Source organism: Malania oleifera, chromosome 6, assembly GCF_029873635.1.
Source record: "Malania oleifera isolate guangnan ecotype guangnan chromosome 6, ASM2987363v1, whole genome shotgun sequence".
NCBI lineage: Eukaryota > Viridiplantae > Streptophyta > Magnoliopsida > Santalales > Ximeniaceae > Malania > Malania oleifera.
Window position 1 is genome coordinate 80,921,909 of NC_080422.1, and position 19,132 is coordinate 80,941,040.

The 19,132-nt window shown below is 36.4% G+C and overlaps 1 protein-coding gene across 8 annotated transcripts in view; it reads right to left on the minus strand.

The window, feature by feature from the left end:
- Nucleotides 1–16,941: 16,941 nt before the first annotated feature.
- The window catches only part of LOC131158118 (lycopene epsilon cyclase, chloroplastic), a 40,948-nt gene continuing 38,757 nt past the window's right edge, over nucleotides 16,942–19,132 (minus strand). For 6 of the 8 annotated variants that reach the window (XM_058112733.1, XM_058112740.1, XM_058112739.1 and 3 more), the window contains one exon: nucleotides 16,942–17,252. In XM_058112733.1, the coding sequence (XP_057968716.1) occupies nucleotides 17,087–17,252 (166 nt within the window). In that variant the 3' untranslated portion in view covers nucleotides 16,942–17,086. Of the gene's footprint in view, nucleotides 17,592–19,132 lie in introns of all 8 variants that reach the window. The other 2 variants (XM_058112738.1, XM_058112735.1) reach the window with 1 other exon arrangement.

A 19,132-nucleotide genomic window follows, 5' to 3' on the forward strand; every position in this document is an offset into this window, starting at 1 on the left:
AACACTAAATTTCCCAAAAAAATCAGCATACTCACATTTCCTGCATCTTCCTATTCGTAATTTCCTAAACTATAATTTACCTAGGTTTTTGGAAAAATAACCGCTGAGGTCCTCAAGCCATGCATGCAAGATCCCAAAAACACCCTAACCCTGAAATTTGGATGATGCCCAAACTTCTCAAATCAATATTCTACTCTGACTATGTTCTAGAGAATCTCCCCAAGATCACCGTGGTTGTAACGACCTGTCTATATTACTGTATTCATTTTTTTTTTCATAATAACATTTAATATAATAATCCTGCTCAGCTAATAAAACATTATTAACCTAGACCCATGGGTCCCAAGGATATACCTGAAATACAACTCTGATACTTAAGCAGCAGAAAACATAAAAACATATACATATACCAAGTTTTTACAAAACCTATCAAATACATATACACATCCCAAAAATACCAAAAATGTGTCATAGGGTCATAACCCAAAAAGCCATCAGACCCTAGCATAACGACTTACCTTTCTGATAGGGTAGAATAGTCGATCTCTAATGCTGCGGAGCTCTGTCCGCTCTTCTATCTGGGACTCCTGAATTTTTTTTATAGTTAGGGTGAGACACCTCTCAGTAAGGGAAATAAACTAACATTAGTGTGTGGCGTTATGAGCATTTTCATGTTATACATAAAAACAGTATAATAAGCATATTTGATAAAATCTATCTATAGCAGAACTGAGTAAAACATAATTTTTCATATCATAATAAAACATACTATATTTCTATACATGAAATTCATCTTATATAATTGTACAACACTAAAATAACACCCAAGATGGATAGTTAGTTGATGTCATGTCTTACCCCCACATAACTAGGTTGTGCAGCCTAAAGGCAGGACCTAGCAATGGCTGGCCGATCATGCTAGATCAATCATAAGTCTATAAGTACGATGGGCCTATCCCACCTGGTCTTGAACTGCCAGAGGAACAACCCCACTCTACATTGAAGCCATATCAACTGCTATCTCCCACACTACTGGTCGTGTGGTAGCACTATCATAATTTTGAACATATAGCTACAGTACCGTGCTCTAGAAAATTAAACTAAATCATACCATCCAGGTTCTGATAACATATAATATGTTCCCTATACTGAACATAACTATTTCATATTTCATAATAATATTTGACATGATAATATTTCATGAATTTTGTCTTATCATACATGATTATGACATATGCACCAACATGAATCAAGGCATCTGTGTCGACATAACAAAACATGAATCACGACAACTACGTCAGCATATCATAATATACTGAACTTGATTTCTCTATACTGTTAAACATTACATTCATAAAACCATGATTCCTATATTGTTTATAATTGTCCTAAAAACTATCATATCATGTTTGATCTAAGAAAAACATATTATTCTGATATACTCAATTATGTGGCAATTTAAACTCATGCGACACAAAAATGGGTAACATCCTGAATGTAAAATTTATTCCAAAATCATAGTTTCTGATAAAACACATTTAAATCACATCCCTGTTCATAACAGTATTTCCCCTAACATAATTATATTATATATATATATATATATATATTCCTAAAATTTAATGTTGTAGAATGATAAATAATTTCATGAAAAATTCTGACTTAATTTATCCCCTTACCTGGCTTACTGAAAAGCCCACAAACACCCTATCCTACACTTGCAGTGTTCCTAGCGCAACACCCTAAAATTAACATTTCTCCCAACAAAACTTCAGTATAAACCCATCTAATACCTTTCCTCAACCCAGAAATACCAAATACCTTAATAAATATAAAATTTGATCAACTTACCCAAATTTTGGGATGGCACCCAAGTTAGCCCAACCAACGATCTACTCCTACAGAAATGAAGAGAAACTTCCCAGGAGTAGTGTGGTAGCTTCAGATTGTCAATCTGGCAAAAAACTGAGCCAAAAAGCTATAGAGAAGGTGAGGAGGGCGAATAACCTAGAGAGAGGAACCTTACATGCAAAAATTCCTCGCTTCAAACCGGTTTTAACATATTTATAAAGTGCAAACTCGTCAACGACCACAAAAGGGGGTCATCAACGAGCACTTACTTCTCGTCAATGAATTTCAGACCCTAAAACACCTCTCTTGGTAATCCCTCGTCGACGAGACACATGTCCCCGTCGATGTGCCCCAAAAGGCTCCATGTTGACGAACGATCTGGCCTCGTCGATGAGGCCTGTTGAACACCCATAGAAAACTTATTTTCTCCCTTCTCTTTTAAAACTTAATTCGGTAAAATTCTTGCATCTCTATATTCACCCCTTATGAAAATTTCGTCTTCGAAATTTACTATCTATATTGTCACCATCCATTAAAGAAAAAGGTCTACGTATTTTATTACTTACCCTCACTTGTGGTGGAGGAATATCGTGGTTACAATTAGGGTTCTAGGAGATTACAAATACTTAAAATAAAATTCTCCCAAAACCAAAACACTACCTCCTAACTGAAAATTATTACATGTACTGACTAACCTGCATAAAAGAAACATTACACATCTACTTGTATCTCATCCTGATTACTGCTCTTCCTCGCTAAACAGATGTGGGTATTTTTGTCGTATCTCTTCCTCAAGCTCCCAAAAAGCTTTTTCCACTGCGTGATTCCTCCATGGGACTTTTACTAATGGAATCCTCTTATTGTGCAAATCCTGTTCCTTCCTGTCCAGAATCTGTAGGGGAGTTTCTTCATAAGCCAAAGTATCACTGAGTTCTAACTTGGCATAACTGATGACATGGGAGGGATATGGGACATATTTCCTTAACGTGGAAATATGAAATACATCGTGAATTCTAGATAAAACTGGTGGTAAAGCCAGCAGCCCGTAGGCAACTGACCCTACTCTTTCAAGAATCTCGAAAGGCCCAATAAACCTAGGGCTTAACTTACCTTTCCTTCCAAATCTTATAACCCACTTCAGTGGTGCTATCTTCAAAAACACATGGTCACCTACTTCAAATTCCAATTCATGGTAGCGTGTATCAGCATAGCTTTTCTACTGACTCTGAGTTGCACTGATTCTTTCTTTAATGAGTCAGACTTTGTCATAGGCTTGTTACACTATAACACTTGCCTCTTACCTATCTCATCCTAACATAGAGGAGAACGACACCTCCTACCATAGAGCACCTCATAAGGTGTCATGTCGATGCTAGCCTCATAGCTATTATTGTTGCATATACTGGGTCCAACTTCCCCCAAAATCCAGCGCGCACGCTCGTAGCATATCTTCTAATATCTTAATCACCCTCTCAGTCTGACTATCCATCTAAGGATGAAATGTCATGTGGAAAGATAACTGAGACAGCAGAGCCTCCTAAAAGCTCCTCTAAAACCGCGATGTGAAACGTGGGTGTCGGTTTGATACTATAGACTCTGGCACACCATGTGATCGTACTATCTCATGAATATATAATTATGCCAGTCTATCCATGGAGTAGTTGACTTTAATAGGAATGAAGTGAGCGGTCTTCGTCAATCTAGTAACGACCACCCAAATAGCATTCAGACCATGCGGTTTTGGTGGTAAACCTATCACGAAATCCATAGATACATCCCACTTCCACTCTATGACGTAAAGAGGCTGCAACTGGCATGCTGGCCTCTAGTGCTCAATCTTTACCTGCTGGCACGTCAGACATTGCTACACAAACTTGGCAATTTCCCTCTGCATGTCGTTCCACTAGTAAGACTCCCGCAGATCCCTATACATTTTAGTACTACTTGGATGAACCGTGTACAAGGACCTGTGAGCCTCTTCTAAAGTCATCCTTCTGATATCAGCATCTGCAAGAACATATAATCCAGTACGAAACCATAGAGCTCTGTCATCTGAAATATTTAACTCCTCCCCTTGTCTGTCCTACACCGTAGTTATCAGCTCCACTAATTCTTCGTCATCCCTTTCAATGGTCATAATCCTTTCCTGTAAAGTAGATTGCATTACCAGATTGGCAATAAATGCCTGAGGATCACTCTCTACCAACTCTACTCCGAGTCTCTCTAGATCCACATGGATTGGATGCTGAATCTCCATAGTTGCCAATGTTGGTCCCACAGATTTTCTACTCAGAGCATCAGCTACCACATTTGCTTTCCCTAGGTGGTAAATGATATTGCAGTCATAATCTTTAATAAGTTCCAATCACCTCATCTGCCTCATGTTCATCTCCTTTTGAGTGAAAAAGTACTTCAAACTTTTGTGATCAGAGAATATCTTGTATCTCTCACCGTACAAGTAATGCCTCCAAATCTTTAACGCGTGTACCACAATAGCCAATTCCAGATCGTGGGTAGGGTAGTTATTTTCATACTCTTTCAACTGTCAGAAGGCATAAGCTACAACCCTATCATACTGCATCAATACACAACCGAGCCCTTTCAAAGATGCATCACTTTAAATTACATAACCATCACCCCCTGACGAGATGATCAACACTGGTGTTGTGACAAGCCTCTGTTTCATTTTCTAAAAGCTTTGTTCACAACTATCATCCCATTCAAAAATGACATTCTTCTTGGCTAGACGCGTTAGAGGCCCTGATAATGCTGAAGATCCCTCAACAAATCGATGGTAATAACCTGCCAGCCCCAAAAAACTCCTAATTTCCTAAACATTCTTTGGCCTGGCCCAATTCATTACTACTTCAATCTTGTCGGGATCCACAGAAATTTCATCCCCTAATATAATATGCCCCAGAAATGCCACTTTCTCTAACCAAAATTCACATTTATTGAACTTGGCATACAATCTCTTTTCCCTAAGCGTCTAAAGGACTAGATGTAAGTGTGCCTCATTCTCCTCAAAACTCCTCGAATAGACCAATATATCATCAATGAAAACCAAAAAAAAATCAGTCTAAATACTAATGGAAGATTCCATTCATCAAATCCATGAATACAGTAGGAGCATTCATCAGACCAAAAGGCATAACGAGGAATTCATAATGCCCATATCTGGTCCTAAAGGTTGTCTTTGAGATGTCTTCTGCTTTTACTTTCACCTGGTGGTAGCCTAATTTGAGGTCAATCTTAGAATAGATCTACGTACCTTGAAGCTAGTCAAATAGATCATCTATATGGGGTAGAGGATACATGTTCTTGATTGTCACCTTATTAATTTCCTTGTAATCCATACACATTCTTATAGACCCGTCGTTCTTCTTTACAAACAACACTGGAGCTCCCTATGTTGATACACTGGGCCGAATAAATTGTTTATTCAATAGATCTTGCAGCTGGTCCTTTAATTCCCCCAATTCTGCTGGAGCTAGTTGGTAAGAAGCTTTAGAGATCGGTACCATCCCAAGAAATAAATCGATAGTGATATCTACCTCGTGGTTAGGAGGCAATCCTAACAATTCTTCTAGAAAAACATTTGGAAACTCCTTAACCATTAGCGTCTTTCCAAGCTTCAATTCATTTCTTGACACCTCCTTTACAAAAGCTATAAACCCCTGACAACCATCCAAGAGTAGCCTTCTCACTTGCATAGCTGATACTAACTAAGGTGGGGGACACACTTGCGAACCCATAAACCTGAATTCTTCCTTGTCTGGTGGTTTGAATATCACCTCTTTCAAATGATAGTTAATATTAGCATAGTTAGCTGCCAGCCAATCCATACCCAGTATTACATCAAACCCATGCATGTCAAGTACAATTAAATCAGTAAGTAGTACTCTCCCTTGAATTTCTACGGGATAACCTCTGAGCACCCTACGACACTTTACCACTGAACCAGCTAGTGAAGCTACTGATATTTCTACATCTAATAACTAGGTCTCACCTCCAGACAATTTAATGAAATTCGCAAACACAAAATAATGAGTGGCATCCAAATCAAATAAAACAATAGCATGGTATGAAAAAACAGTAAGGGTACCTGTCACGACGTCTGCGGTAGTCTTAGCGTCTCCTAACGTTAGAGCATAAACCCACGTTGGGGCTGCATTCCTCTGTTAACCTCCACGAGGTGCTTGGTAACCTTCCCTGAACTTCCTGGGAGCAGGAGCAGTACCAATAGGTGTAGGACAATCTCTTGTCAGATGCCCCGATCCTCCACAATGATAACATACACCTCTCATTAGGCACTCCTCCAGATGTCTCTTTCCATATATTTGACATACAGGGTAGGTTTGAGCACCAAAAACCTCACAGCCCCCAGTCTCCTACCTCTAACCTCTGCCATAATTTCCTCTCCTCCATTGACCCCGACCAAAGCCCTGTTGAAAGCCTGAAGGTGTGGACCTCTTCTTCTATCCCTGCTCCTCTGCACCCAACTACTCACCAGCCTCAGCCAAAGCTGCTCTATCAACTAACTCAGCAAAGTCTTGTATTTTCAACACCATAACTTGCCTGTAGATATCACGCCTCAAAACTTTTTCAAACTGTCTTACTTTATTTGCTTGGTTAGGTATGATAAATGAGGTGAAGCGGGACAACTTGATAAACCTCGTTGTATACTACTGGACTGACTACCATCCCTTTTTCAAATTCAAGAACTCTTCCACTTTAGCTTCCTTGACAGTGGCTTGGAAATATCTATCAAAGAATAACTCTTTAAATCGGTCCCATGTCATAACTATCGGTGTCATCCTCTATTACTCCAAAAGTTTCACCGCAGTCCACCATCTCTCAGCCTCCCCTGACAAGTTATAGGTGGCAAAGAGGACCCTTTGCTCCTTTGTGCACTGCAATACTGCTAAAACTTTCTCGATCTCCTACATCCAATTCTCAACGGCTGCAAGATCAACTCCTCCTGAAAATGCCAAAGGATTCATCTTGGTAAATTTCTCTGTCATGCACCCATGGCCTGCAGACAGGCTTCCTTGCTCTCTGGAGCTCCTAGCGATTTCATCCATAACCTACTAAGCCACACTTTGTAATACCACATCAAAATTAGCCTCGTCTGCACTCAAGGGCCCTACACAGTCACTACCACTCGCATGGGCACTACCTCCTCCGGGGTCTATCCTGAAAATACAATAATCATGACTTAGGGACCCTATCCTTATAACTTATGCATCTAACCAAAATCCACTATCTTGACATCTTTATCTTATTTCAAGGTTCAGTCCTACACTTTAGAAACAAAACCCCGGCAATAGTTTACTATGGCTTTCTTAAAATCGTCACCCCAGAAAAGACATAGAAACCACCACAAAAATCCTTCCTCTAAATGGCAAAACAAAACCTCAAATCCTTTTCCTATACTCTTGTATTATTTCCACTGCACTCTAGAGTCTATAGAACCTAACAACCTAGGCTTTGATACCAAACTATAATGACTTGTCTATAGTATTGTATTCATTTTTTCTTTCATAATAACATTTAATATAATATAATAATCCTACTTAACTAATAAAACATAATCAACCTGGACCCATGGGTACCAAGGATATACCTAAAGTACAACTCTGATACCTAAGCAGCGGAAAACATAAAAACATATACATAACAAGTCATCCAACCAATGCAATACCAAAATTTTACAAAACCTACCAAATACATATACACATCCCAAAAGACCAAAAATGTGCCTTAAGGTCATAACTCAAAAACCTATCAGACCCTAGCATAACGACTTACCCTTCTGACAGGGTAGAACAGTCAACCTCTAATGTTGCGGAGCTCTATCCGCTCTTCTATCTGGGACTCCTAAATTGTTTATATAGATGGGGTGAGACACCTCTCAGTAAGGGAAGTAAACTAACATCAGCGTATGGCGTTATGAGCATTTTCGTGTTATACATATAAACAGTATAATAAGCATATTTGGTAAAATTAGTCTGTAGCAAAACTAAGTAAAACATGATTTTTCATATCATAATAAAACATACTATATTTATATACATGAAATTCATCTTATATAATTGTACAATACTAAAATAACACCCAGGATGGATAGCTAGTTGATGTCATGTCTTACCCCACATAACTAGGTTGTACAGCCCGAAGGCGGGACCTAGCAATAGTTGGCCGACCATGCTAGATTAATCATAAGTCTATAAGTACGATGGGCCTATCCCACCTGGTCCCGAACTGCCAGGAGAACAACCCCACTATACACTGAAGCCACATCGACTGCCATCTCCCACACTATTGGTCGTGTGGTAGCATTATCATAATTCTGAACATATAGCTACGGTACCGTGCTCCTAAAAACTAAACTAAACTATTTTATCTGAGTTCTGATAACATATAATATGTTCCATATTCTGGACATAACAGTTTCATATTTCATAATAATATCTGACATGATAATATTTCATGAACTCTGTCTTATCATACATGATTATGGCATCTGCACCAACATGAATCACGGCATCTGCTCCAGCATAACATAACATGAATTACGGCATCTGCGCCGACATATCATAATATACTGAACATGATTTCTCTATACTATTAAACATTATGTTCATAAAATCATGATTCCTGTATTGTTTTATAATTGCCCTGAAAACTATCATATCATGTTTGATCTAAGAAAAACATATTATTTTGATATACTCAATTATATGGCAATTTAAACTCATGCCACATAGAAATGGGTAACATTTTGAATGTACAATCTGTTCCAAAATCATACTTTTTGATAAAATACGTTTAAATCACATCCCTGTTCATAATAGTATTTCCCCAAACATAATTATAATATATATATATATATATATATATATATATATATATATTCCTGAAATTTAATGTTGTAGAATGATAAATAATTTCATGAAAAATTCTGACTTAGTTTATCCCCTTACCTGGCTTACTGAGAAGCCCACAAACACCCTATCCTACACCTGTAGTGTTCCTAGCACAACACCATGAAATTAATATTTCACCCAACAAAACTTCAGTATAAACCCATCTAATACCTTTCCTCAACCTAGAAATACCAAATACCTTAATAAATATTAAATTAATCAACTTACCCAAATTTTGGGATGGCGCCTAAGTTAGCCCAACCAATGATCTACTCTAGCAGAAACGAAGAAAAACTTCCCAAGAGTAGCATGGTAGCTTCAGATCATCAATCTGGCAAAAAACTGAGCCAAAAAGCTAGAGAGAAGGTGAGGAGGGCGAATAACCTAGAGAGAGGAACCTTACATGCAAAAATTCCTCGCTTCAAACCCGGTTTTAATATATTTATAAAGTGCAGACTTGTCAACGAGCCACGTCATCTTGTCAACAAGTGCAAAAGGGAGTTCCTTGATGAGCACTTACTTCTCATTGATGAATTTCAGGCCCTAAAACACCTCTCTCAGTAATCCCTTGTCGACGAGACACATGTCCCCGTCGACGTGCCCCAAAAGGCTCCTCGTCGACAAACGATCTGGCCTCGTCAACGAGGCCTGTTGAACACCCTTAGAAAACTTATTTTCTCCCTTCTCTTTTGAAACTTAATTCGGTAAAATTTTTGAGTCTCTACAGTGGTAACTTTTGATCGTAGAACCGGGGAGAAACAGAAACGAAAATCTAGAGAGAAGGAGAGAGCACTGAATTTTAGAGAGCGAAAAATAAGGGAGAGAGATATTTTTCACGCTGAATTCCCGATTCTGCGTATTTATAGGTGTCTTGACACATGGCTTTGTCGACGAGACACGTGGCTTCGTTGACAAAGTGAAGAAGATGATTCGTCGACGAAGGTAAAGAATTCATCGATGAACTTATGGGTCTAAAGAATCCCCTCTCGGTATCTTTCCATCGACGAACCCTAAACTTCATCCATGAATCTTAAATGGAGTTCGTCGATGAGCCCTGCTTTACCTTCTTTAAATTTATCCTTTTTCTCTATTATTTAATTATTAAAATTTTCAAGTCTTTACACTGTGCGTATCTGCAGATGTTGAAATTAAGAGGACTATCCTAGAAGAGGCACACAAATCCCTTTTCAAAGTGCATCCTGAGAGCACTAAGATGTATTGGGACCTCTAAGAGTCACTGGTGGAGCGGCATGAAGAAGGAGATAGCCGAGGTTTTAGAGCAGTGTTTAATGTGCTAGCTGGTAAAGACTAAGCACCAGAGACCTTCGGGACAATTGCAACCACTCCACATCCTTGAGTAGAAGTGAGATCATATCTCTATGGATTTTGTTACAAGGTTACCATCGGCGTTGCATGGGCAAAATGTCATATGGGTGATTGTAGACCAACTAAAAAAGACTATTCATTTTCTCTTTATTAAAGTCAACTACTCTATGAGCAAGCTGGCGAAATTATATATTCAAGAGATAGTTCGACCCCATGGTGTGCCAGTATCTATAGTCTCAGACCGAGACCCACGATTCATGTCATGATTTTGGAGAAGTTTGCAGGAGGCTTTGGGGTCTCAGCTAACATTCAGTACAACATTTTATCATCAAACTAATAGGCAAACAGAGAGGACGATTCAAATGCTAGAAGATATGCTTCGAGCATGTGTGCTAGACTTCAAGAGTAGTTGAACCTAGTTTATGTCGTTGGTTGAATTCGCGTATAATAATAGTTACCGGACCAACATTGGAATGATACCTTATGAGGCATTATATGGTAGGAGATGTTGTTCTCCACTATAATGGGATGAAGTGGGTGAAAGGCTAGTTTTGGGGCTAGAATTAGTGCAATAGGCATATAATAAAGTTCGACTTATTAGAGACAGAACTAATGCAGCCCAGAGTTGGCTAGAAAAGTTACGTAGATACTCACCGCAGAAAATTAGAGTTTGATGTAGGAGACCATGTGTTCTTGAAAGTAGCACCGATGAGAGGAGTTATGAGGTTTAGGAGGAAGGATAAGATGAACCCAAGGTACATTGGCCCATTTGAAATACTTGAGAGAGTGGTTCCAATTGCCTACAGATTAACTTTACCACCAACATTATCCAAGATTCATGATGTATACCATGTATCTATGCTGAGGAAATATGTCTCAAATCCCTTCCACGTGATCAGTTATGAAGAGTTGGAGCTTAAAGATACTTTAATGTATGAAGAAATACCAGTACAGATTTTGGATAGGAAGGAACAAGAGTTGCGCACCAAGAGAATTCCACTAGTGAAAGTATTGTGGAGGAATCATGCAATGGAGGAAGCTTCGTCGAAGCTAAAGGAGGAGATACGACAGAAGTACCCACATATGTTCAGTGGGGATCAATATTAGTCAGAAAAGGAAGGTAATAGTTCATCTAAAGTAAGTATTGTTTCGATTTTGTTTTATATAGTGCAGGATAATTAATGTATATAATTGTGTTTTGGATTATAGGATATAGTGGGTTTTAGGAGAATTTTAGTCAGTTATTGTAATCTCCCAGAACCGTATGTGTAACCACAGTATTCCTCCGCCATAAGGGAGAGTGATTAGTAAAAGTACAATGAATTTTTCCTTTAGAGGTTAGTACATGTATAGTCAGCAAATTTCGAGGACGAAATTTTTAAAAAGAGGGGAGAATGTAGAGACCCAGAAAAATAATAGTAATAAAATAATAAAGGAAAAAAAGGAGAATAAAGGAAAAGAGAAGAAGGAAAATGAATTATATTAAGGAGCATCAGCAAGAATTCGTCGACGAACCCAGGGTCCTCATCGACGAATGTACTTCTAGATCTCGTCGACAAAGTACACGTGTCTTGTCAACGAGAAGATACCGAGAGTTGGAAAATCAGGTCATTAAGTGTTCATCGATGAACTCATTATCTTCTTCGACGAACACCCTTCTATGACTCGTCGATGAGTACACGTGTCTCGTCGACGAGGTCACATGGACAACAGCCTATATAGCGAAAAATTGGATTTTTTTGACAAGAAATTCATACTTTCTCTCTCTACTTCGGCTCTCCCTCCTTCTCTCTTCATATCTAGCTCCGTTTTACCCCGTTTCGACAATCAAAAGTTACCACAATGATCCCGAGGAGATTCTCTACAACTTAGTTGGAGCGGATTGCTAATTTGGGGTTCTTGTGCACCATCCCAAAATTAGGGTAAGTCAGTTATTTTAGGGTTTATGCAATTATTTGGAATATGTGAACCCAGGAAAGGTGTTAGATGGTAATATATTGGGGTTTGAGTTTTTTAAACTGGGGTTAATGTGATTTCAAGGTTTAGAGTTCTGAACGCCGCAGGCGTGATTTAGGGATTTTCTACAGGCTTCTCAGGAAACTAGTAAGGGAATAGATTAAGTCAGGTATTTTCAAAAATTTATTTATGAATTTATGTGGTTTTTGAGAATACTGGTATTGAACAGAGTTTATAGCATATTATAGTATAGTACAAAGTAGAACACACTCGTGTGGCGTGAGTATAAGTTTAATGGAATAAAAGTATGTCAGAATATATTATATTTCATAGAATAGGTATGACTTTATAGTAATTTTTAGAAAGAACATAAACAGTACAGAAGCTAAGATATTTATAGTATAATATGATATGACAGCCGGCGCAGATGCCGTGAAATGATAGCCGGCACAAATATCGTGATATGATAAGCCGACGTAGATGTCGTGATCAATTTAATATGACAGTTTATTCAGAAATTATGAAAAACAGCTTTTATTTAGAAATATGTAAAAGCCAGATTTTATTTCAGAAATATGAAAATGTTATTTATGAACAAAAATATATTATGTGAAATGTATTACATAGTAACAGAACATGGATAGTTATGTATGTTATAAGCGTGGTGCTGTTGCTAGCTAGTCAGATCGGAGAGAAGGATACCCACTATGTGCCAACCCGTTAGAGGTTTAACGGAGAGTAGGATGGGTGAACCAGATTGGCGTATAGCCGACAGTGCAACCACACTATTCAAGAAGTGTGGGTTAGAGGCCGATTAGCTCCAAAGTGTTGGCAGTGTGTAGAAGACACCCTGTGTACTGACCCATTAGAGGTTTGCGGAGAGTAGGATGGGCAGGCCAGGATGGGAGGGCAATCATGCATAGTTATGTCATGTTTGAGTTAACCTAGTAGGCCAGCCAGCGTTAAGTCCAATCCACAGGCTACACAACCCGAGTCATGCGGGGTTAATTCATGATTTGTAGTTATACATCCAGGGTAAGAATTCAGTAATATATAGATTTACGAGATGATTTAAATGATACGAAAATTTATTATGATATAGTAAGAATGTTTAAAAGTACAGTTTTTCATGTGTTATCAGTTACAGGTTAAAGATATATTACGGTTATATTATTTGCAGTATATGTTTATAATATGATAAAACTCACGTTGTCACACACTGATATTAGTTTATATCCCTTACTGAGACGTGTCTCACCCCAATGTTATAAATATTTCAGGAAATCCCAACAGACGAGTGGAGCGAGCTCCGTGATAGAGGAGTTCGTTGGTATTACCTCAGGTACAGGGTAAGTAGTCGTGTCGGAGACAGGATGGATTTTGGGGTATATATGTGTATATGTAGAACCGTGATTCTCTGGTATTGTATATAAGTTAAGCATGTTATGGTTCCACTGCCTAGATGATATGTTTGTATAAACAAGTAAATTTTCGGTACCTATGGGTTCGAGTTGACTTTGACTACGTTCTATGGTGTCAAATTATCAATAGTATGTGGGAATATATATACACATATATGAAAATTTGAGGTCGTTACACCTCAAGCTCTATTGGTTCTACCCCTTGGGATTATAGATGACATCACGCCCTCGATGTGTTTCAACCTACTCAAGGTTTCCAATAGCTCAATACTCTTTGGCATACCTCAAGCTCTATTGGTCTACTTCCTGTAGGGAGGCCTCAAGTTCTATTGGCTCTACCCCTTGGGATAATGAATGACTTCATGCCCTCGATGTGTTTCAGCCTATTCTCAAGGCTTCCAACTACTCAATCCTCTTCTCGAAGACCTCAAGCTCTATGGGTTTTTCTCCTCTATGAGATGGGAGACGTGGCATCACGCCCTCAATGTGTTTCAGCCTATTCTCAAAGCTTCCAACTGCCCAATCGTCCTCTCGAAGACCTCAAGCTCTATTGGTCTTTCTCCTCCATGAGATGGGAGAGATGACATCATGACTTAATGTGTTTCAGCCTCTTCTCAAGGCGTTCAACTACTCCATACCAGGGATTTCTATACATGGAGTGAATTATTCAAGTCCCATAATTCTATTTTCAAAATCAATTACACTATATAGAGGTCCTCTCTTAGTGTTTTCTATTTGGCGGCCTCAAACTCTATTGGCACACCTTTCTCATTTGTCATCCCTTGCCTCACATGCTTCAACATTGACTGTCTTTATCAAATTTTTAAATTCTCATTTTACAAATCATGGTGCCCATACACCGTGCTCTGATACCAAATGTCATGGACCCCCAACTTAAACTCAATTAAGGGGTTGTGTGGCACTCGTCAAGACTCACCCTTGACAGAGTCAGCCAACAACTACGTGTTTAAACCTACAATCATGAGCACCAGAGAGGTTTCGAAAGCCATTTGTAGTCATGAAATATTAGTTCCAACAATATTGAATCATGAAAGCAAGCGACATTCATACCCAATGATAAGTGGAACTATTTGTTTTACTCAATCAACAAGACAACCACAAAAGACGTCCTTTGCGTAATTCAACATCAAGTATAAAAATCCCTAGCGAGGACGGGTGAAGCCATCTCTCCTCCCCATTTAACCGAAATCACACTTTCAACCCCTAACACATAACAATTTTTATTTTTGTTAAATGTGCGCTGTTTTGCTCTTCAAAAGCAAAATAACAACATTAGTTATTTTTAAGAACTTATTAAATCACGTGTTTTGATTTTAATTTTATTTGCATAAAATTTTAAACATCTTGTCCGTTAAACCTCCCAATGAAAAAGAAAATGCATTTATAAATCTTACATAGTCAGTAATTTTCTATTTTTTTAATTTTTGATTCTTAACAAATTTTTAAAAATTTTAAAATTAAATTTAATTATTTTTAGTTAATTGAGTAACACTTTGTCAAAAAAATTTATCATTCAAAATTAATTTTTATAGATTTAAGCATTTATTTTAAAATTAATTTAACTAAAATTAAAATTTAGTGATCATGTGAATTTAAAATATAATTCAAACAAAAATATCCATGAAATTTTTAAAAATTTAAAAATAATAATTCATTAGAAAATTATGTTTCCTATTTTAAATTGTCGTTGTTCTTGTAACATTAAAAGTGAATTTTCAATAAAGTAATTAAATAAAATAATTATTATAATTTCTGTTTTATGATAATATTTTTTTAATTTGTATTCTTTCTATGTTTTTATTATTTTGATTGGATTTTTTGAATTTTTATTTAATTCAACAAAAAAAATCAACATTTTTTTAATCAAGTTTTTTATTTGGTTTAGTTTGATAGTATCAGTAAATTTTAATTTTAGTTTTTAATTTCCGTTTTGAAGTTTTTTGATAGGGATAACAAGGACCTTAAATTTACAATTACCTAATAACTGATTTTTTTTTTTTAATTCTACACATAAAATGAAGGTATTTTAAGGACAATGAAGCATAAAAACCTAAAAATTATAAAAGAGTCGGCTAAAATATTTTTGCACTATTTGTTTGCAAATATAGTTTTATTTTCTATTTTAAAATTTTCAAATAACTATAAAAATATCACTTTATTTTTCAAATTTTTAAATTTATATAAAAATATGGAAAGCATTTTTTTTTTTATTACTTTTCTAGATTTCTAAGGCTTAATTTAGCCCTCTTGTGGCTTTTCAAAAGGATATTTTAAAAAGGAACCAATGAATATAAGTTTTTTGATATTGTTTTAAAATATGTTCCGGGTGCATGTGAAAAAGGAACTATAAGAAAATAAAATAAAAAGTTGACTTTGACTGTTTAACAAAAAATCGTAAAGTGCCTAAAAGTATTTAAAATGACGAAAATAGATATGTACTTTTAAAACATATAATTAATACACATATAGTTTTGTAATATTTGGAAACAATTAAGGGTAATAATGAAATGAAATAATTTGTTGAAGAAAATAATTAGCTTTCAGTTTTCAAAATTTTCAAATTTGTAACTTTCGAAAGTTTACAAAAACACAAAACACTAAAAGTTGAATTTTAAAAGTTGAAAAAATTATTTATCTAAAACACATGCAATCCAACTTTTACTCTTTAAAAATAGAGAAGTTGAGACAAAAAAAAAAAAAAAAGTGATAGAACTCAACCAAACTCTTACTTGTAAGGATATGAAATTTGAATTATGTATAATTTTTTTTTTCTAAATCTATACAAATCTACATTCAAGCCCCTTAATCTATGATTCCATAATTTACCTTATATAATTTAAGAAAAATTAGAAAATAAGTTGTTCAATTTTTGTAATCTTTTTGAAATCTATAAATAAAAATAATTCTTTTTACAAATTTAAACAAAACTCTTCTTTTTTTTTTACACTTTTAATATAAATTTTAAACTAAAAAATAAGTTAAAACTTTTATAATTCTTTGAAAATTTTAAAAACAAAAGATAAAAAATATTTTTCACAAATAAATGGGCCTAAACTTTTTTTTGTTAATAAAAAAAAAAAAGAATACCGAGGAAAACTTAGGCCATTGAAGCCTAACAATATTCCATTTTCAATAATATAATTTCCCGTAAATAATTTAACACTTCAATTTTTTCCTGAAAACATATGTATATTTTTCCATTTTTGGTTCTTTTTTTTTTACCATCATTATAGCGTCCTACTACCTGCGCTCAATCTAAATAGTGAGCGCACGCAAGAATTTCTTCAATAGTTGGTACCCTCAATTGAACTCGAAAACATATGATTCACCTCCTAGATTTTCCAAACATTTACAAGACATTCACAAATCGGATTTTGAAAAAGGATACAAATACCGTCGCTTATCTAAGAAAAAATAAAATAGATTCACATATTGAATTTAGAAAAAGAACATAAGTACCATCGCATTTAAATTTAGCATGCAAGTGAAGTGTCTTTACCAAAGAAAAACGAAAGAAAGATACATAAAAAGTATGTGTTAGATGTATATACAAATATGTAGAAATTCTGGGAGCAGTCAAAACTATATGGCGAGGAAAGTTCTCAACATGGTTGCTCCAGTGGGATCAGAGAGCAAATGCCTGATCAAGCACTTTCTCATGTCATTTGGCGCTATAACAAACATATACAAGGCAAATAGTACAAGGTCCGCTGACGATAGAGTGGATCCAAGAAATCCCTCCCACATCCTGCAAGCCAACCCAAGCCAATCACCCATTTACTTACAAGGCACTTAAGAATTGGTCTTTATAAGTTTGCATGTTTACATATAAATTTCATTTATTAATCCACTCCCAATCCATTCCATTTCAACACACTGATTAGTTTCAAGCAAACCATTCACATAACCAGAAATCTATTCACAAAATAGTCACTGCTGATACTGTAATTGTATGCTTGGAGATTGAAATCACATGCATAACCATCGCTCTTCTTTAATGTTCATCTCCTATTTCATAACACTCACGGCTAGCTGATTTCCAAATCAAGCAGAAGGGCATCATTTGGTTCCCCCCCAACGTGAACAACTGCTTTTTAAAAGAAAAGTATTAGCTTCAAGACAGTTGGTGAAATGTTTTTTCGAGCTTTTACAAAGTTTTTAACCCTTTTGGGAAGATCTCAGAGGAAGTAATTTTAGGATTTTAAAAGCAAAAGCCAGCTTTGGTTAAATAAATATTTTTATCCTAGTGTGTTTTTACCTTTTGCAAATACTATTTATCTATTTAGATATCCATATAAATTTAAAAGAGTCTCCAATTTATCTAAAAAATACTAAACAACCTTTATAACAATCTAAATCGATTCTTTTTTTTATAATTTTTTTTTAATTATTTTCATTTCATTAGTCCAAAAGGGGCAAATGGAGCCTAGGGAAATGTTAGTACTGATAAAACTAGAGCAGAAGCGAGAGGAAAATCAAAGACAGCAAAGAATGAGTTACTATATATTTGATTTCAATTGAACAACTCCTATTTATACAAAGAATTAGGGAACACGTAATCAATATGTACGCTCCAAAATAATTTGTTGACTTTTCTTTTTACGTGATTTCAGTCATGCTTTGGTTCTTTGATTTCTACCGTAAAGTGCGACATTTCTCAACACTTTGGTTCCTTGATCTTTGCCGTGAAGTGCAGAATTCCTCAATACTCCCCCCCAAGTTGGCATGGATAATTATGACACCCAACTTGTTGAGTAAATAATTAAACTGTGTGAATCCAAAAGCTTTGGTAAAAAGATCAACAGGTTGCTGACTTGTATGCATGTAGACTGTTCGTATGATGCCACTCTGGAGTTTTTCTTGAACCACAAGACAGTCTATACCGATATATTTGGTTCGTTCATGGAACACTGGATTTGAAGCTATGTGTATAGCAGCCTTGTTGTCACAGTACAAACTGACTGGTTGAGAATGTATTACTTCAAGGTCTCAGAGAAGAGACTTTAGCCAAGTAACCTCACAACATGTGGAGGCCATAGCCCTACATTCTGCTTCGGCTGAGGAGCGTGAAACTGTTGTTTGTTTCTTGATCTTCCAGGAAATGGGTGATTTTCCAAATAGGATGCAATACCCGGTGACCAATCGCCTGGTGTCCCTACATCTTGCTCGTTGAGTGCAAGATTTTGATCCATAGGAAAGTTTCCCGGTTTAGCTCTAGGGAAGCCTGTATCTTCTAATATTTCGAGAGCATACTTCCTTTGGGATAAAAATATTCCTTTAGTTGAACGAGCCACTTCGATTCCCAAAAAATTATTTGAGAACTCCAAGATCTTTGAGTTTGAAATGATCGCTAAGATATTTCTCGATCTCATTTATCTGCTCCAAGCAGTTTCCTGCAACAATAATGTCATCCACTTAGACTAGAATGGCAGTGAAATTGCCCTCATGGGATCGGACGAATAGTGAATAATCTGCCTTGGATCGTTTGTATCCTGCATCAATGAGAGTGGATGAAAGTTTGGCATATCATTGCCTTGAAACTTGTTTGAGACCATACAAAGACTAAACAAGCCTGCAAACTCTAGTCTCCCCCTTTTGTCCGAATCCCGGGGGAAGCTGCATATAGAC